The following is a 21,059-nucleotide window of genomic DNA, read 5'->3' on the forward strand; positions in this document are numbered from 1 at the left end:
GCTTGTTCAGCCACAGGCTCCTGGACCATCTCCTCTAAGGTCTCAAAGCATCTCTAACTTTTGGATTGTCTCTCATTTCCCAGAAATCAGGAAAATCACTCCACAATTGGCATGTACCTCCATGAGCCTATAACACTATTTTTAAGAAGGAAAACACACCGTGCATTTATCCAGATTGTCAATTATCATCCCCAGAGACCAATTTTTATCTTGGCCTGCTGTTGGTAACCAAGCAATAGGGAATAAAACCCCACCAAAAATAACAAAACTCAGAAAATTCAAGGTCAAAAAATTCTAAATTAAAACCTTCTAATAAATCATTAAAGTTTAGGGGAACTTCAAGTACCCAACACTTCAGTTATTCCTTTGCAGAATCCAGAACTATTCTGGCTGTGAGTTTGCTGTAATTGCACAAGAAATGATCCTGCCAAGGTGTGAATTGCCAGCTCCACCTGCAAATTTAGTTTGGCAGAGTTGGATTGAACTGATGACATTAAAGATAAATATTATGTACCTTCTTGTACAAAAACTCTCATTCCAGTTATTTCTGTATGTTTATCATTCCTTCTGCTACTGATTTTTTTTTTCCTATTTGAAGCAATTTCACAACAGTGCCCAAAGCAGAGCAAAGTGTTGTGAGGGAATGGTTAAAATCTTCCCTCTCACACAGGGATTTTTACAGACATTTCTACACCCAAGTCAATGGGAAAAGCAAACTGCAGACTTCAGGAATCACAGGAAGATTTACAGGAGCTCTTGGAGCTCTCAGAAGGCACCTCAGATAATTGTATTTTTGGATGACTGTGAGAGCCTCAATAGCTAGACAGTTTATATGACTGATATTGAAATGATGGAAAATAGAGAATTAAACTGAATGTAGATACTGTACATGATTAATGGGGAAAAAAAACCCCATAAAACATTAAGATAAAGTTCAAAAAGAAAACTACCAGTGCAGAGGAAGAGAAAAAAAAAAGGAAAAAAAGAAATTACGAAATAATAATAGACAAGTAAAATGAAATTCCATCTATGTTTACTAGGTGCAATGTTGAAATGAATAATTTGGGAGCCATTAGAATTCAGCTTTTGTAGAGCACATTTTCCCTAAATCATGGCCCAGCAGACAGAAAACACTTCCCTAAGATTTCCAACAGAGGAAGGACAAAGGACCAGCTTGAAACCTGGCAAGGAGCCTTTCCTTCCAAAGAGAAATAAAACCCCAGAGGGTCACAGAGGTGTCAGGGGCAGCACCAAAACAGCTCCTGGCACTTGCAGGGCACTGCTCAGTCCAGAGTGCCAGGACAGCCCCAGGTGCCCCTCAGGGTTTGCTTAGTTACTGCTCCCTCCTCCTGCTCTGCTTTTAGGCAAAGTTTGAGGCACAAGGGTGCCAGGATTGTGTCCCTCAAGCCCTCTCCAGCTTTGGGGGCTCCCAGCCACTGTTACAGCACCACTGCAAACAAAGGAGGCTCCTGGAGGAAGAGAAAACCTCTCCCTCGGGAGCAGAAAGTGAGCATCATTATTAATTTACAATTATTTTGTAACTCACTCCTGAAATGCCAAACCTGTTGCAAGGTATCTTCCTTTCCATCCCAGGGATGTTGGGCACTAGCTGCAGCCAAAACATCTAAAATTGGATGACACACTGCAACGTTCTCATTTCCTGTAGCATTTTAGCTGTGTTACATTTTTGTAACTGTGTCAATTATATTCTGTAACACTAAAATGATGCAGAAAATTAATGCTGATGTAACTTTAAAGAAGAAATTTCTGTCATAAGTGACAGAACAGATCCCTACACCCTGCAAATATTTACACACAGGAGTAAATTTCTTCTTCAAAACCCTCCTACAGCTGTCAACAGGAACCATCCAGGAGAATATTACTCTTGATGAAGCATATAATACAGAAATACACCCAACAGAAAAAGTTCAGCATTTTTATGGAACTTAATTCCTCAGAGCCCCATCTGTGGTGCAAAGAACTATTTTCCTATTTCATTTCAAATTCACCTTTTAATTGCACAAGCCTAATGGTTTCCAATTTTTCCTCTGTACATAACACAAGCAAAAAGACACTGGGGAATGTTTCTCTCTTATCTGGATATTGTCATTTTACTGTCTCAAACTTCTAAAAACAAGCTTTTGGCTGGGGAGGAAATCAGTCAGCATCAGACCTAGTGGGGAAATCCTGCACTTGCTCAATGTCTGTGGCTCTTACATAGTTCCAGATGTTCAGAACATTAATAATGCACTAACTCAAAACCTCTTTTTGAAACTTTAGAATGTGCAAATTGCATTAAAACCTCTTTGCCCTCATTAATGGTATTGTTACAATCCCAGCACTCTGGAAAATGTTTTTTGGCATTTGTTTAACTTTGTGATATTGCCATTTACTCATTTTAACAGCCAGTGCTCAAATCTTAATGCTTTTAATAGGCTGGGCTGAACAGACTACCATCCTTTGGAAATTTATTGAAGTAATTTATTAAATAAGTAAAAGTTGTCTGAAAGCAGCATTGCTTTGTTTTATTGATGGCAGAAAAAATGGGTTTCTTATAATTTATTTACAAACCTATGTTTCAGGAAAGTTTTAGAAATGAAAATATTGTCTTTTTCAGAGTTCTATTCACTGTCTGTTACTGAAACACTTCTTGAAAACAAGAATTTCTACCAATCTCATGTATCTCAAAAAGAAGAGGCTCTGTCTGAAATCAGGAAGAGCCAGACATTGAGAATTAATCATGAAATGATATCCCTCCCTCAGCCTGTCATATCTGAGGGGGCCACATTTCCATCAGGCCAGGGTTTAAACCCACGTGGACAAAGCCACAGGTTAAACTCAGGTCCCTCCTGCTGGTTCCAAATAACTCCCCTGAACCTGAAGATTCTCAGTCTGCTGAAAGCAGCTCCACACTGCTCAGAGTTAATTAATATTGTTAATTCCTGCCTGCCTGGAGCTGTGGGAGGGTGCCAAGAGTGGTTTGTCAGCACAAGGGCAAACAACACCTGCCTGAGACTCCTGTGCAGGTTTGGTGGATACCTGACACAGGGACAGGGAGCCAAGCAACCAAGAGAAGAGCTCCAGCCCAAAGGGATTTGTTGTCACCCAATCCTGGCTGTTCCCACTCCAGAAAACATCAGCAGTCCAGAGAGCAGGAAAATGGGATGAGACTGACAGAGCTTGAACTCTGAACCAGCAGCTCCTAAAGTTATGAGACAAATAAAAACTCAACAGTGAAATTTAGCATTTGTCTTTTCAAGTGGCCAAAGTTGATGTGTGTCAGCACTACAACCTGACCCCAAAACTCTCACAAGGAAAACAACCAGTACAATGCAGCATTAATCATTTATATGCTAATTTATGCTAATTGTGATCATGGAATAGTTTGGGTTGCAAGGAACCTTTAAAGGGGATCCAGTTCAACCTCCCTGCAACGAGCTCAGCTTTTCAAGCAGAGCGTTCTCATCAGTTCCTAAATTTTCCTGTTGAAAACACTCATTCAAACTCTTTTCAACTACAACAGTAAAAATTTTGCTTCCTCCATTAGCAGATCCAAATTAACCAACAGTAGAGAACACAACAAACCAAACCAACATTAACATCATTGTCCAGAGCTTTTTTTTGTTAAAAAAAAAAAGCTACTAAGAAAGGTCAGTTAATTCATCATGATGGATTATCACTAAAATTTATAAGCATTAGCATTTTTCTCCTTGCTGGATAGCCTGACTTTGATATGACACATATTGAATGAATCATCCAAGATGCAGGCACCAGGCAAGATATATCTTAATGCAGACAGGTTGGCAACATGAGCCCTAATGGGCCTTATCTTAATCTTGTTTAAAAGCATCTTAGATTTCTGAGCAATCTTTTCACCTTCTGATATTCTCTTTTATAGAGTGTTCTTTGCTGGAGTTGCTACTGATTTTCACATAAATGCATTTTTGCTGCATAATATCACCAGTTTTAGGAGCCTTAAAAATGACGGAGGTTTGGAATTTAGTGAATGTTAAGATTAAGGTGATTTTTTAAAAAGTCAGTGTGCCACAACTCCAACAATGACACTAAAAACGTCCACGTTGTTTGTGAATTATCCCACATGAACCATCACAGCTGTTCATGAGACACCTATCAAATGTGGGGAGGTACAGCTGATGGGTTGTTTGCCCATCCAAATGTTTTCCTCCACTGCATTAATTAACTCCATGTATTTGCCATACAAATATTTTAAACAGTCACTCTTCAATTAAAAATGTATTTACTCAAATACCCAATTAAGATAAAGGGAAACTTCTATTGCTCTTTTCCCCCTTCATATTGTAGGTAGTAATTCCAAACTGAAACCCAATGTACATACCCAACTAAATTCCAGCTCCATCAAATTACCTGGATAGAAAGTACTTAAAATTCAAAGCATTGTCCTCTGCCTTCCAGAAAGGGGAAAAAAAAAAACAAACCTTATTTGTCACTTATTCCAAAGTTGAAACTTCAATTCATAAAACAGATTGAGCCATCAAAAAATCTGCTTAACTCATAACAGTGAGGTCCATGACCATGTGTATTAATCAGATCTTGACAGTCTTAAAAAATTCCTTTGAAGGCTGCATCTTTTTAAAGAGAGGCAGCAATTTCCTGTGAAAATCACTTTTGAAACGCAAATACCCTGTATGATGATGAAAGAACAATACCTTGTATCCCTGTATTAATGTGCTTATATTATTCTGTATTTCCAACATATTAATCTCAGACTTAAAGGCAACCCAATCCCGAATAAAAGTAGTAGGAAGAAAAAGGGCATCCATAGAAAAATATTGGCAATGTGATTTTAAAATATCATCCTTCAATTGTCTGCAATTTCTATTTATCAATACTTTGCTGGGCTCAGGGAGTGTTGCTACAAAGAACAGAACACTCAGCGTGTGCGGGGTGACCTTTCAGTGAGGCAGAAGGGCAGGGAGGGGGAAGCTTCCAGAACTGGCCAGCAATTGTTTTCCTCCTTTATTAAATGTCATTACAAAGTCTCCCTGTACTCGTAATTCACATTACTATTCTCATAAAAACTTTCATAAATATTTGTCAGGTCTAGATATGGAAGATCAACTCAACTCTCCAACGTGACACACTTGGAAAAATAATGCTGCAAACTGAAAGATGCTCCAGGTAAATTCTTATATAAATTGGGGATTTCTTGTCAGATCATTTCCTTTGCATGGAAGTGCAGAGTTTTGTGAGGTTAAATAAATTTATGGTCAGTAATGTGTTTTTTCAGGGGCTGACATTACCTGGTCTGATGTGGTCACCTAATGGTTGCTATCAGGAATTGCACTAAAGATACCCAGGCAAGAAACAACCCTTCCTTTGCAGCCTGACAGTTCAATAATAAAAGATGAAGGGTTTGTAAAAAAAGAATAAATAGTTTTTATTTCATTTTGTAAAATGTTCTCTGTTTAGGAACCTTTAGGGATGAGGGGAAAGGTCTGAAATTCTATTTCCATCATGTTGGGGTTTTTTATCGTTCAGTAGGGATTTTTTTGAGGTTTTTTTTTTTTTTTTGAGGGGTCTTTGTGTTTTGTCTGTTAAGATTATTTTTAAAAATCATAAATAACCACTTAAAATTCAAAAAAAAATCACACTCTTGCAAGCACTACAAGAAAAATGAGCACGAGTTACAGAATTATCTTGCAGGTTTATATTCCTGCTCCTGACCATAAACAACACTAACTACAAATAGAGAAGAAAGCAGAACTACTGGGAGATCCAGATTAACCATAATTAGATAACTGTTGTCAGTGAAATTAGATATTACATAGCTTGAAATGCAGAAATTTGATTCCTTTCAGCCAATGTCAGTGAGCAATTCCCCTGACTAAAGAAAAATACACTCCAATCTCCAATGCAGTGAAATGGAACAAGAAACAAGGGAAGGAGAAATTAACTGGATGAATTCTGCATTCTGATAGCACAGAAAGAACATGCAAAGGCATGCTTGCTGCTGAGTTATACAGAAAGTATCATTTCATGATGTGATTTTTAATTTTTTTCTTAATAAACAATTTCCAAACCTTCAAGGAAACAACATAAGGTAAAATTATGGCTCTGGCTGGTTTTATGGTAACGCGAATTGAAATGATTGTCTGTGTTAATAAGTACATCTGTTGAGAAAAACCCAAACATGTTTGCTCATGAAAACAACCCTGAACACCAAGAAATAACAATATAACCCCACTGTGTTATTACAACACATTTATTTGATAAACATTTCTGTATGTTGATGTATAAAGCAGATCACAATGCATTTTAAAGGCGTGCTATCCGAGGGGAAGAACAGCAATTGAGATTTCCTTACCTTATAGGATGGCAAAAAGCACAGAATTCCTTGGCCAACTGTGTGACAGACTGAAAGCAGCAGTGCTCCCACCTCGTCCTGGAACTCGAAGGTCTCGGTGTGCTGGAACGTCGCGCACAACTTGCGCCCGTTGGGGCCAGCTCCCACCGTGCCCACCCAAACCTGGGGTGTTCCACGTGCACAAAGTTAATTCTAAACCAGGCTGAACAAGTCACATCAAGTTCAATAAGGATATTTTAATTGTGAAAGAAATATTGAGGTATTTCTTATATTTATTTCAGTACTTGAAGTAATTGATATGGGGTGGTTGTTACCAATATGGCACGAGCTACTTTTCCAGGGAAACTTGTCTAAAGAGTGCCTCTTGATTCATTAGAAAATGTCCTATTGCATTGAGCCAAGCAACAGTCTGGCCCTTTGTTTAAGTGACAGAGAGGGCTTGCTATGACTTGTATTTGGTTTTTGTAGCATGGGCAGCATTAGGGCTCAGGAGAGGGAACAGCCATGCCCGTTTACCTGGGAATTGCGGATAACGTGATTCGCCTCCAGCTGAATGGAAAACTTCACACCAAGCTCTGAGGAAAAGGAATCCATGGGAGAGAGCGTGCCTGATGTCAGAACAATTGTTCTAACTTCATTTAAGTCCGAAAAAGCCTAGGTGAGAGAAAGAAAAGCAGGAATTTAGAACATCAACGCAATCCCTTTCAGATCTGATGTGTATCTGTTACCTCTCAGACTATTTTAGGCTTTCTTCACACTCAGCTCACCACAGCAGGGTTCAAGCACCAAAAATTCAGCATGTGGACAAGGGTTTTCTGCCTGGAACTCTTTTTGTGCTTGGGCCTCATGAAGAAGGGACTTGTATCTGCATCATCACGTTGGTTTTCAGTCATCCAGGTGTAAGTTTGTTGTAGAGCAACTCTGTAATCATCTGCAAACCTATACAGAGAGAGAAATATGAGTAAAAACTCCAATTAAACAATTAAACTGTGAGCATTCAGCTCATAAATGTTAGACCTGACCTGCTGTTCTCTTTGAAGAGACAGGACAGGACCATGAACAGGCCTTTGAGCACGATCTGTGTTGCAGGGCTCACAACTGGCACCTCAATAAGTTCTTCTCTCCCATGCATAGATACTTTTTCTTCTTTTTCCAGGACAGCAGCAAGATTTTTCTGCAAGAGGCAAATTCCATATTAACAACATTCTAAGCGACTTCTCAAACCAAAGTTAACAGAGATACAAGACTGTCAGCTCAGTGCTTGAAAAGGTCATTTAAAATACCTATAAAGTCAGAGGGAAAGGGGCAAAGAAGGGCCAAGGGAAAGGGAACAATCTTTTCTGTTTTTAACAATGCTTTTAACATATCTGGCTTACACAGCAAGGAGGGGTAAACTTGAAAATAGGGTAAAAACTTTCCAAAACTCAACATTTCAACAATAAAAATGCAGCTGGATAGAACAGGCAAAAGTATCACTGGCCCAATGGTTCAAAACAAATAATTTTATGTGAGCAATTGTATCCTTCAAAACATTGATTCTCCAAAATTCCAGTAGCTCAAGTGGATTACTCCTGGTTTGCATCACGAATCATTTTCAGACAAGTTTTCAATATTGCAGAAGATTAAAAGATCTGTGTGCATTTAACTTCTGTGCATTTCAGGATGTTTAACACCACCAATAATATTCATGGTGGTGCTCATTTATACAGCAAACATCATTACCTGTAAAATGGGAAAAGTAATGCCAGTAATTCCCATTTTGTGCAAAAAGCTGAGCATTTCTTGGCCACTCCACACCTTACAGGCAGTTTCATAGGCTCTCTCCACCAGCTGCCCAGAGCTCTCCTGCAACCAGCTGAAAGACAGAAAAAGCAGAAATCATTTCAGCATTGATTTTGGAGATTTAGAGACACTTTGCACGTGCAAAGCAAACCTCAAAAATTGCACCAGACTTCTAAGATGATGATAAATGTTTTACTACATGTAAGGAGAAAGATCCTGCTTTTCCTTTATGCCTGTTTTTCACTGTTGAACTCCTACAGAACTGCTTTGGACGCAGCTCATTGAAATGAGAAAATTTCTCCCTACATGTTTACACTTCATAGAGGAGATAATAAAGAAAAGGAATTAAAATGTAATTTCCTCGTATGAGATGTCAAGTTAATTCAAGCAAGACTTCTGCTGCATATCTAAAGCCACTCATCACTACTCCAGTTGCTGCAGGTTGGTTTAGCATCCCTGTCAACTGCTCACTTCCCAATTAAGAACAAATCCTGAGGCATGAAATGAACACTTCTCATATTATCACATGGAAGGGAAAGTGAGGCAATAAAAAGTGCCCCACTTAAACCTTCCCACAGGTATTGGCAACTGCTGCAATTTGAAGCAGAATTATAACTGTAACACAATGCAAAATGTGATTGACTGCTAAAAGCACGAGCTAAACATGGAGATCATCTCATTTGTGGCAGAGCTGGAATTTTCTGAGTGAGCACGGCCTCCTTCATCCCTGCAGTAGCACAAGACCTTGTCTCTGGCTAGAAAAGCAGGCAGCTCCCTCTCTCCCTCCCTCTCTCCCTCCCAGAAAAGGCTGGAGCTGTCTGCTCCATCAAAAGGCAGGAGGCATCAAAAAGACAGCTGTCAGTGCTGCAACAGCTCAAACTATTTACCTGCAAAACCACTTCATCATTAGCAACTCAAGAGCAAGGCTCTGGGACTGCTTCAGTTCTAGATTTCCTGCCCTGTCACCACAAATAATCTGATCCATGGAACAATTAAAATATAATTTCCCTTCTGCCAGGTTAAATATGAACAAAACCCCACCAATGCTGCCACAAAAAAAAAAATCACTTCTTGGGCTATAATTTGTTTTATCTCATTAAGGAATGGTGATCACTAACACAGGCAGAATTTGGCCCCAGTTCCTCAAATGTAACATCAAAAAGACCTGGAATTGAAATCAGGACAAGGCCCCTGTGACAGGAATTAAACAGCTTTACAATGGATAAAGCACTTCAGGAAATGTAAAATCTTTCCCTGTTAGAACTTCAAACACCATCACATACTTCTGAAATTATAAATGCAAATACAAACTTCACACAAAGGCCAAATAGCACCAAAAACCCCTAAATACTCAAAAAAAAAAAAAAGCCATCTAACAATAAAGTATTTACTTGCAAAGCCTATTAAATTATCTTTAGAACTAAGCAGGAAGCATAAATAAAATTAGCTAGATTCCCAGAATGGTATCTCTGGTTTTGAAGTGAAAATTGCTGTGTGCAGTATTTCCAGGAAATGAATGAATGGATGCTTGCATACATGCCTTCAATTCCAGGAAGAGTATCTGCTGCTTCCCTCACTACCAGAAAATTCCAGTGTTGACACAGCATATTCCATTGAACAAAGTGCTCAGTGCTGCTAGATGTGCATCTCAGCAGCAGAGCCTGCCAGCACACCTCCACTGGTCTATCTGCAAATTCCCCACAAAGGTCCCTGCAGCACCTCTGTGGCACTAAGCCCATCCTTAAGTGCTTTCTGGAATGAGGGCCCAGGATCTTTGGAAGTGAAATAAGATTTTTTTCTAGCTCCCCATGCATTGGACAAAGCCATGTCACCGTGCAGGGGCATTTTACCTATTACAGGCTATTTACACCCAGTCTTCTACTTTCCAGCAACTGCTTTTCATGCTGCTGGCAGATTTGCCAAGACAATCAACCTTAGTTTTCCTGATAAGGTTAAAAAGCTTGAGGCAATCAAATCTTCAGCCATGCTGTTCTTATCTTTTACTAAAGTTTAACATTTGAAATATCCAAGGTAGGAGAATTGGCTTCTGCCAAGCAGAAAAAAATCCCTTGCCTCTGTGGGACACAAACTTTAACTCTGAGAAGAGAGTGAGGATGGGAGAGTGAACTCCTCCTGTGCTGTGCTGCACAGTCTATGGCAGCAAATGCAGATACTGCACACACTAAAGCAGAACTCAGTTAAATGCAAAGCCACTTGGAGCATCATTGACTTTTTTTCTGCTGACTTTGATGCTTCTACTTCACCCAAAAGACTTTGCCCTGGACCTCTCGTTTCCTCCTGGGCTTCTGTCCATTTGCTTTTGCTATATCCCCCTCTCATGATTTTCAACTTATGTTCAGCTCTTCCCCTTCCAGGAAGTTGTTTCCCAGACAAAACAAAGGGTATGATTAACAAACTCACTCTCAACTATGAAGAGTTTGGTGGATTCCAATCTTATTCCAAGAACAGATTCCAACCCGTTCCAATTACTTCCTGTCCAAGGCTCCGAAAGCATTCTATAAATGTGAACTAATTAATGCTTTGACAAAATAATGCTATTATTATTTGTCAAGGAAACAGAAATGTGTGAAATACAAAAAATCATCTTATGAAAATGTTCCTACTGAGCTTTATAAAACAGGAGTCCAAAAAAGCCCCATAAAGAGCAGCACATCATTAAAAGCACAAGACTTTTTCAAAAGAGAACTTCAATGCTTCCATGTGAGACCAGCAGGTTTTTTTTAGTAGATCTAACCCTGTGGATTCCCCAAACGAACATAAATCAAACAACTGCATAGTTTTAAGTGTACCACTGCTGCATTTTATCTGATGTGACAGAGTAACTTACACCATCAAAGGGAATCTAAAGGCAATCTTTTCAAGTATTAATTGATACAAAGCAGTGAAGAAGTTGCCTTACTTGATCAAGGAGCAGCACACAGCTCGGAGGGGCTCATGGTGCTCCTGCCTGATGCTGTTGGTGACCATGAGCTCGAGCTCCTCTCGGGCAGCTCGGAGCTGGCCCTCGGTGACCCCGTAGCTCACGGACTCCCGAGCACAGTCCTCAATGTTGTGGGCTTCATCCAAAATCACTACTTGGTCTTTTAGCTTAATGTCCATCTAAAAAAGAAAATTATTGTCTAGTAAAACAGTGAAAGACATGGGAAACAAACAACTAAGGAGATGCTATTAAAAACAGCATATTCTGCATCACAGTGTAAATGAAGCATTTCAGGGTCTGAATCAATTTTCTATAATCTAGTAAACACCCAAGGGGGATAAAACCCCAGGAGTTATTTTGTAGATATTATTTTGCACATGAATGGGAACTCAGCTGACCACAGAAACATAATATCCAGTGGGTAATTTCTTGTTAACTTCAGTTCTTGCCACTGGTCACCAATACACTTACACTGTCCCGGATCTGCGGGTCCAGGAGATAATTGTAAGGACAGAACACGATGTCTGCCCCCACCATGAGCTCTCTGGCTGCAAAGTAGGGACAGGCACGAAGCTTCCTGCCCAGGCTCACCAAGTCTTCAATGTCCCAAGCCTGGTACACTCTGGGTGCAGGCTGCAGGGCATGGTGCTCACTGAGCTTGTGAACACCGTGGTAATAAGAGCAGGACTTGCCCTGAAAGCAAAGAACAGCAGAGACTTAGTGGGTACAAAAAAAATTAATCAATAAATATTCCAATGTTCCATGCATTTGGCTATTTCTTGGAAACGTTTCTAACAGCTGCTTTTTACGCTGGGCAGTAACACCTCCTGTCAGGTAAATCCATGTTTCTAAAATGTACATCAATAAAGGACACTTCTTTCTTCTTCATTTATAAACCCAGAGATAATTTAAGTCTTATTACAGGGTTAACCTGGCAGTCATAAATCTTGTCATCATAAGTTTCTGCAGTACTGCTACTGTGTATTAACATTTTCTAACAATTAATATGTAATTTTAATGTCACCAGGTGGCATTTAAACAAGATAATACAAACAAGTAAAAAATGTTACTCATTCCAGCAGTTAAATCTGACTTTGTTTAATGAATGCTCATTTTGTCAAACAAAATTACTCACATGTTTTCCTTCCAGCAATTCCACACACATTTCATTCCTGTTACTACTGTTGGACACCACTGGATGAATACAGGTATAATCCCTGCTGGAAAGGATTGTCATGGGGACACAGGAATATGCTGTCCTCTTCAGCTCCCTGCTGATCTGGGTTATCTGCTTGTGTGTTCGTGTCCCAAAAAAAATTTTGGGAACACACAACTGATCTCCATTTTCTTTCTTCTTTGTGTGACTGGGATCTTTATCAGGCTCTTTCCCAAAAGAACAGGAACACTCAGTGCAAGGGCCAGGAGGCTGCAAGCCAAGACAGAAAAATGATTCACAAAATCCCACTGCGAGATGAATGTGCTAAATCTGCTCATGGTCTGCAGAGTGCTCTCTGGGATAGCTGGTTCAGCCACCAGGGCTGCCCAGCAAGCTGCAAAAAGTTCTGAACTGTTAAAGCACCACATCTTTGTGCCTGGAAATCCCTAAAAAGAAAACCTTCCAGCAATCACAATTTTATCATAACCCAATCAGAAAAAGTTATTAATCCAGTGGAACATTTACATACATTAATAATGCAAATAAAGCTTCTCACACTGAAGCTTCAGCTCAGGACACTTCTGTTACAGAGCAAGAGTCCAAAACCTTCAACAAAGAAAACTTGCAACAGACACTCAAAATATTTTTTTTTTCCTTAAAGCAAGCAGAACTGCAGACAGTTCATGAACTCTGTGTGCAGATAAAATGGACTACACCACACACTCTCCATTAGAAACATGTTTGCTGTGCCATTCTGCCAAAGGCACCAGGAGAATAAAAGAAACACAGGGAATAATTCTAAACAGAACCTAATCCTGTAAAATATTTGTTAAAAGTCCTTTTTTTTCTTCCTAAGAAGCAGTTCAGAACATTAAATACTGGAACAACTGACATATGATTATCATAATGAATTTGAAGAGACATACAGGAAACAAGGAACTCGAGTGTAACCACGTCCAAACACACTTCTCATGAAAAATAAAGAATTCTTCCAGTGCCAAAGAGTTTGTATTTGGGCTCCAGGTGGTAGTGCAGGTAACAACAGGTAGCTGCTCACTGCAGCACTCCTCCCTCCCTTTAACTGCATCAGTGAGATTATCCACTACAAACAAATGCTAAGTCATGCTGTGTGTCACACCACAATTCTGGGGATCAAGCTGTCTTCAGCTTCCACTCCAAGGAAAAGCAAGTTCGTGTTACCTTCAGCCCCACTCAGCCTTGTCTGCCATTAAATATTACAATACATGATAGAAAGCATGTAAATGTAACCCTCTGGAGCTGCCACTCACTGGGATAAAAGGTTCACTGATGTGCCAAATAAACAGGCCTCAAAGCAGATAAAGTTACACCCATGCTGGAATTGTTACATTCCCCTCTCAGGTTGCCAGCAACAGCAGATTTCATTACCCTGTGCTGCCACATTAAATAGCCAGTTCCAAATATCCTGCCTTCTATATTGAATAATTACTTATTCACTGGAAGGATAAAAAGAGGAGTTATGAATGGGGCTCTTGTCACCAGGCAAGCAGGAAACAGCTGACATATGGGATATGTTACATATGTGCAATGCCCAGCTCTGGGCTCACACAGAAAGCTCCAATGCAAATGTTACCTTGGTATTTCTATCAGTTAGATTCTGCTTTGCTCCTGGAAATAATGAAAACCACACCAAGCTAAAAATTAATTTAATTGAAGCAGTGACTGTGTAGACCCTTTAAGAACAGGTCTGTCTTTTAATCTGAATTCAAGGTTGTGTTTTCAGAGGGAAAAACAATACACAGGACACCAAGAGGAGACTTTGCCTCTAATATTTCACTGCTATGCTAAGCTAAATAAAAAATAATAGAAAAATATTAGGGCCCATCAGGCAGCTTCTTGCAAAAGTTCTTAGAACAACAGGAAAATGCAACTTGAATTAATACATAAAAACATGAACAGAAAGTTCCCCTATGATGGGCTTAAAATACCAGATATTCTTCTTTTCATAAAAAGAGAAATAAAACGTTCTTATGTGTGAGGCTTATAAATTACAGTATTTTACAGGTGGGCTTAAAAGTTTGGTTTAAGAGGTTTGGAATTGGTATAATACTGGCATTAAGAAGCACTTTAGCCATTATTTCAGTACTAAAATGTTACCTTTAACTTTGGAAAAAGTTTTATGTTCAAAAAACACTCAAACCCACAATATTGAGAAAGTTGTAAACTCAGGCTGATTTTATAGGAAGTAGTTAAGAAATAAAACTGCCTGCAGTAGTCACAGCATTTCTGAAAGCCACAGACACCATTAGCCCCAAATACATTCATAAATAAAACCTTTTTAGAAGGTCTTTTGTAATGAAGAAAAAACTTCAGAAAATTGGTTAAAACACAGTTTAAAAGTTGAGTTCTTCATATCCTTTCCACATTACTCAAGTGAGTTGATTGGTACTTGAATCCTTAAAATGCATCTTTAAATTTTATTACTTGAATCCTTAAAATGCATCTTTAAATTTTATTAAAGGCGAACTATTTTAATTCTGTATTTCTCTAAGAAGAACCAACTATGGATATCATATAGCAACACCTAATGTGCTGTTCCTCTCCCATTCCTACAGCAGAAAGAAAGGTCTCCATAAACAAGGGGTTTCCTTGGCAGTGCTGCCTCAAAGCATAAATTTTTACACCCATAACCACAGAGATATTTATTAAGATCTTACAAAATTAGAAAATGTTTCAATTTATCTATGAAGGAGCTAGGGGAGGAGGCTAATTAGAAATAATTCATATTAAGACAAGAGAATCATATTTCATAATACCCTCTGGCTTCAGAACTAAACCTGTTTTCAGCTGTTGGAATCTGAAAGAGGGATTTTCATTTGGAAGAGAGTAAAAAAAGATCCTCCTGTACTTTCTGCAGTATTTAATCAGAAACACTCAGGAACAGATGCCATTAGAGATCAGATATCAGCCTATATGGACCTTAGGCTAATGCAGCTTGTTTGTACTTCTGTCAGGGCTAGATAAAACAGCCTATCACATCAATATTTATATGGCAAAAACGTGGAAGTCTGATTAAAAAAGGAATAATCAAGTCCACCACCCTGTTCCGTGTGTAAAATAGAGCTAAACAAACACTGGGGCTGTGATCTTTGAAACACAAAGAGGTAAGAGGAGTTCTTCATATCTCCATCTCCATTTCCCAGTTACAAAGGCACCTGAATGCTGCAGCAGTGAATGTCTCTTGTGTGAAATATCACACAAGCACAATCTAGGGAGATATCAGCAGTGACATTACCAGAGCTTTTCAACTGCTCCTTTGGAAGTTCTCAAAGGCCAGTATTCTGCTGCTGCTGCAGCCTCTTGTTTAAAGCACACAAAGCAGCTGTTTATCCTCCCCCAGTCACCAGCAGGTGAACCCGGTTCAATATTTATCACAGGCTTTCACAGATCACTGCTAACCAAGCAAACGTTTTAATTAAGCTGGAACTTGCTTCAAAGAGCTCATTCAAAACGTCAATCAGCAGAAAAAGGATCAGATACAGTGTCAGGTGAGAGCATGTAATACAAATCCACAACTTTCTTCATCTCATCGTGGTAAATTAGCCCATTCTGGAGTCCAGACCCTGATTGTAACAGGCTGCCAGTCCCCTGGAATGTGTAACAGAAGTCACTCAAACCCCATTGTGCAGGTTGTAAGCAATATGTTAAACTGCAATGGGCTAGCACATTAAGACAGATTCTTTTCACAGTTGTTTTCTGATACCCCAAGTGTTTGTTACACTAGTCTCCATTTACTGTTTACTTTCTTTCCCTGGTAGAAATGGGGATTCCTTAACCCAGCTGCCCCAGTTTCTCAGGCCATATGCTTTGACAGAAGTAATCAAGAGAGTACCCTGAGGGTATAATTACCCCTTTAAACTCACACTGGAACTGCCCTCCCTTGCAGCAGTTAATAGCAGAGGGCCAGAGATGGATTCCCAGGCTCTGCAGTGAGAACAGGCTTGGATGCTCAGCCACACATCTGCAGGTGCTGGGATGCAGCAGTGCTGGGCAGCACCTCTCATGCTCTTACAGCAACCAACCCATTCTCTCCTCTTGGAGTATAACCAGAGCTTGATAAGAAACTACATCTGCTTTCAGCAGAGGACTGAGCACTGTAAAACACAGCTCATTCAAAGGCAGGGTTGCCTCAGTGAACAAGACAAAGCTGGTATCACATTCTTCTATCACCCTAAATACACAGTCCATTGGGGTGAGTGTTGAACAGAAGCTCTGTTCACTTCACTTCCTAAGCCACCCTGGAAAAGCATTTTTACACCTTACAACCTGTGCTGTGATGCTCTTCCTGTTGCAAACTAAATGCAGTTAAGGTTCAGAACTACTAATGAGAAATAAGGCTTCATTTTCTGCAATTTCTTTGATACCAGACTGCTAAAGGAAAAGTTCATCACAGCAAAATAATACCTTATTCCTTCATTCTTAAAAAGAAACTTAAACAGAAATAACCCCCTTTCTTTCTTTCTTTCTTTCTTCTTAGGTTACTTCTTCCTAAAGATGTAGAAAACTGTTTAATTTTCAATTTTCTTCCAGACAAGATATTTCTAGAAGTTTTAAATCAAATTTTTCAGGTTCCCACACCAAAGTACATAAAGAAATTTTATAGCCAAGAAGGGAGAAGGTCTCTTTATTTGAAAATCAACAGCACACTCTGGTGGTGCTTGGATTTCAAACTACCAATTGAAGCTCTGTGGCACAAAGTATTTAAAATCTTACTCCAGAATCTACAGAGCCTTCCAAAACTAATAAAAACTACCTCCCATCAAATGGCCTACAACACAGATTCACTTTTGTTAAGAAAATATTTAGCTCCCAGTATCTTACAGTAATCCCATAGCTTTTGATTTCTTTTGTGGTTACTACCCCACTAACATAACTCGGCCTCTCACACTCAGCTCTCTAATGCCTCTCACTTCTTCTACTGCTTTTGCTCCAACAAACATTTATGTAAAAATCTATTTTCAAACAGTAGAAAATGCCCAACAAAGCTGCAGAAACAGGTGCAAATCTGTATCCTAACTTCTGTGATACTTCTGTTACAGAAAGTGGAAATTAAATTAAAACACTGAGGAACCTTTGCATTAGCTGCAATGTTTGCTCAAACTCCATTAAGCTGCATTTCATGCATAACCCTTTCACATAAAATATTGTTTGAAATTGTTCTTGAACTAACACTCCTGATATAAAAGATCTTGCTGAATTACTCACTGTTTGGGGAGAAAAAGTAGCAGTTTTCATGCTTTTTTCAGAGTGAACAATCAGCTCTCCATTTTTTCTCTGATGATAAACTTCTAAAGCATCAACCAACTGCACTCCTTTTGCAAAGCAGTGACGTTTTCTAACCTGCTGGGGAAAAAACAGTGTAAAAATGCACTGGGCAGAGGGATGTGCTCAAACTGGCAGTCCTGGTTTTATTTCAGCTGTGTCTGTTTTAGTAACAGGGCATCAATAGGTTAACCAGATCTAAGCCACACAAAAGTCATTAAGGAAAGTGATAAAGTTTTAATTATAAAAGAATCTGTAGTTATTACTGAGCTTTTCTGCTTTGCTTTCCCACTGTTACAAAACTTATAGAAATTATAAGACCATCAAGTGGGAATACAGATATTTTGGGGCTCTTATTATTTAAATGTGAAAGATTTTAGGACGGGGTATAATGAACAATTTAGTGCAACAATGGACTCCTTTGTAACAAGTAACAATAAAAATGAATAAAACCCTGGCACTCTAAACTAGGACTGTGATATGACTCAGTTATTACCTACACCTTCCTCTGTAACATTAACTGGAATTTGAGAGTTTGGTTGAGATATGCCCAGACTATTTCACTCTGCTCACCTGCTGCTCTGTTTCTAAAGGACGAATCCTTTTCCTGTCTACTTGAAAGTCATCGTTCTCACTGTCACGAAGAGATAACTTTATCTTGGCAGACAGTTTTGAAGCTAGTGTTTCATTTCCCTTACATTCTGTAATGAACAAAATAAAATGGATGTCCATTACTAGGGATGCATTAAATAAGGGAAACATTTCAGATAGTAACTGCTAGAATTACCATAAATATATATGGTGTAGGAAACAGTGTTAGACATTCTTAGACACATTAACCACTGTACAGATTTCATGCAGAGCAAAACTATGTCTGCTATTCTGATGCTTAAAAAAAACCCATCCCTGGCTTGAAAGGAGCAGAATTTTAGCTGCCTATGGATGAAGTTACCTGTGTTTGTCAGTGGGCTCCCAGGTTTTCTGGAAGTTCCTATGTCAGGATAATTGGCAGAACAAGGAGCACTCTGAGTCCCACTGGGGGCAGCCTGGTTGCTCTGAGGCTGGGAGTGACACTTGCAGTGACACGGTGGGGATGGCCCTGCCTTCCTGTCCTCCTTGTCACACGAGGAGGCTGGCACTGATTTCTCTGGGGAACAAAGTCATTTGTCATCAAAAGCCACTCCAGACTCCACACGAGAGCCAGAGGTGCACAACAGTGAAGATGAAAGTTCAGGTACCAGTCTGAGCTGGACAAGCTGTGGTCAGCCTCTGAAGTGCAGTGCACAGAAAGGAAAACACCTCCCTCTTCCCATCCAGTCCACACAAACACAACCCACCAGGAATTTCTTCCAAAGTTCTGACAGCCACACTCCCCTATGAGATCTGAACCCAGCTTAGCATTACTGCTGCCATTAAGGCAAGGTGTCCAGTGGTGGACCCAGACCTAAAACCAAATGATTAAAGGCTGATAAAAACAATTAATTATTTTATATTTTGTAATAAAAATCATGCAGATGCTAAGACACTCACCATGCAAAGCCTGCTGCCATGATAATGCAGAACAAAGTAATGCCAAGCTTTTGCCACTTCCTGTGGGGCTCTCCAGCAAACAGTGCTGCCTGTTATTCAAGCCTTTAACAATCTTTAAGGAGAAAAAAAGAAACAGAATTAACAGAAGACAAAGCAGATCTCTTTAGCTAATCTTAGCAATAACATCCTTATGTCCAGCTTAAATTTTCCCTGGCACATTTTAAGGCTGTGCCTTCTTGTCCTGTTGCTGGTCAAAACTTTTCAAAAATGTTTAAATATAAATGCAATAATTCATTTTGAAAAGCTCTCTAAAAAAAAGAGAAAACTTACTGAAATATTACTATGTATAATTACTCTGTTTAAGCAATGTGTTTTACTAAATCATTCCCCCTCCTTAAAATCTTGAACATTTGCATATAACTGTTATTACAGCACACCTAGATAAATAACCACATGCTTACACCACACAGAATTTGGTTTTTGACATAAATGCTCCCAAATCCAAAATGTACTTCACCAATCATGGACCAGATACGGCACAGGACAGAGAGCACTGAGTGGTTACAACTGAAATTCTCAAGATACTGCAAGACCTGAATTTAATGTGTCAGCTTTCTAAATGCTGACGGAGATTTTGGAATTCCAAATATTGGAAAACTCAAGCTCTTAGCCTGGCAAGTTCTACTCACAGCATTCATCATAGCAAGCTGGGAGGGGTAAGCCTTGCAGGGGAAGAGGATCTTCACCCCCCCAATTGTATATTCTGCCCCAACAGAAGACATTGCCAGTTTTTCTCCCATTTGCTTCAGGGTTAAAACTGCAATTAAAATACAGAATTAGTACCTCAATGCTAACAAAGCCTGAAACAAATGCAGCACCAAATGAAAACAAGAAGCTGTTAACCTGGTAACAGCTCAGGATATTAACAGAAATGCAATACAGGAATTTATCCCATACATCATCATTTCAGAATATTAAACAACTAACACCAGCCAGTTTTTTAACTGTACAGGTCCCTCAGCTTGAACTGCAAGACACCATAAACTACAAACATACAGCAGCTTGTACATTTTATAACAATGAAAAATAAAATTGGACAGTGACTTTAAAAATTAGATGTTTAAAAACGTATTTCTTCCACAAATAATACAGTAACTAGTCAGGGGAAAAGGAGTATCACTCACTTTACTAGTCTGTGATTATTACCTTGAATATCTCTGGATAATAAAAGCCAGACAATTTCCCTGTGTTAGAAAGGTGAAATTATGGAACTAAAAATATTGAAGAGGCATAAATAGCTTTAAGAGACAGTATTTTTGAACAACACAGGAGGTTTATTTCCTCAGAGTTTTTCAACGCTGAGAAAATAAGACAGCAACTTCAAACTGGCAGATTCCCTGGTGTAAATTAACTCACTGACTTGTGTCCTCATGCGACTTTTAATAATTAAACATATACATTAAAAAGGCCCCAATGCACGGCACGATTCAGCTTCACCATGAAGCTTCCCAACAGGAGAAAGTAATTCCAGCAAAAGGAGATCCCTGACATGAGCGTACACCCAACCCCTCCTTCCAAAAGGAAAGGCCACCTCACTCCAAGGCTTTTCCCCAACCCATTCCGGGAGGAGGACTCGTATAAACGAGCACAGCTCCGAACGACGTTTGCCTCGGAGGAGGAGGAAGAAGACGGAGGGGCCGGGACACCGCAGAGACCCTTCATGGTGGGACCACATCCACCAGCAGCGCACCGGGCGCTCCCCCCAGCGACATCTCGACGCGGGCAGAGCTGCTTTGCCTCCCGAGGGCAGGCGGAGCTCAGGAAGCGGTGAGGCCGCCCCAGCCCGGCCCACAGAGCAGCACCTGGACGTTCGCTTCCTCTGTGTGCTCGCCGAGGCGGAGGCGCCGGCAGCCGCTTCCCCGCGTCCCTCACGGCCCCGCAGCCGCGGCCCCTCAGCGCCCTCCGTCCTTCCCGCCTCCGCCCCAGCCAATCAGCTGACAGGA

General features: G+C 39.9%; 1 protein-coding gene across 2 annotated transcripts in view; it reads right to left on the bottom strand.

The window, feature by feature from the left end:
• BRIP1 (BRCA1 interacting helicase 1) overlaps nt 1–21,015 on the bottom strand; it is a 91,997-nt gene extending 70,982 nt beyond the window's left edge. Inside the window, exons 1-14 of one of the 2 annotated variants that reach the window (XM_062506950.1) lie at nt 20,919–21,015; nt 19,746–19,873; nt 19,057–19,168; nt 18,479–18,673; nt 18,100–18,227; nt 17,470–17,604; nt 12,205–12,495; nt 11,541–11,762; nt 11,049–11,248; nt 8,069–8,201; nt 7,369–7,520; nt 7,114–7,285; nt 6,863–7,000; nt 6,347–6,508 (exon numbers count right to left, since the gene is read on the bottom strand). In XM_062506950.1, the coding sequence (XP_062362934.1) occupies nt 6,347–6,508; nt 6,863–7,000; nt 7,114–7,285; nt 7,369–7,520; nt 8,069–8,201; nt 11,049–11,248; nt 11,541–11,762; nt 12,205–12,495; nt 17,470–17,604; nt 18,100–18,227; nt 18,479–18,673; nt 19,057–19,168; nt 19,746–19,856 (2,151 nt within the window). In that variant the 5' untranslated portion in view covers nt 19,857–19,873; nt 20,919–21,015. Of the gene's footprint in view, nt 1–6,346; nt 6,509–6,862; nt 7,001–7,113; nt 7,286–7,368; nt 7,521–8,068; nt 8,202–11,048; nt 11,249–11,540; nt 11,763–12,204; nt 12,496–17,469; nt 17,608–18,099; nt 18,228–18,478; nt 18,674–19,056; nt 19,169–19,745; nt 19,874–20,918 lie in introns of both variants that reach the window. The other variant, XM_062506951.1, reaches the window with a different exon arrangement.
• Nucleotides 21,016–21,059: the final 44 nt, after the last annotated feature.

This window comes from Cinclus cinclus, chromosome 22 (assembly GCF_963662255.1).
Source record: "Cinclus cinclus chromosome 22, bCinCin1.1, whole genome shotgun sequence".
In the NCBI taxonomy this organism is placed as follows: Eukaryota; Metazoa; Chordata; class Aves; order Passeriformes; family Cinclidae; genus Cinclus; species Cinclus cinclus.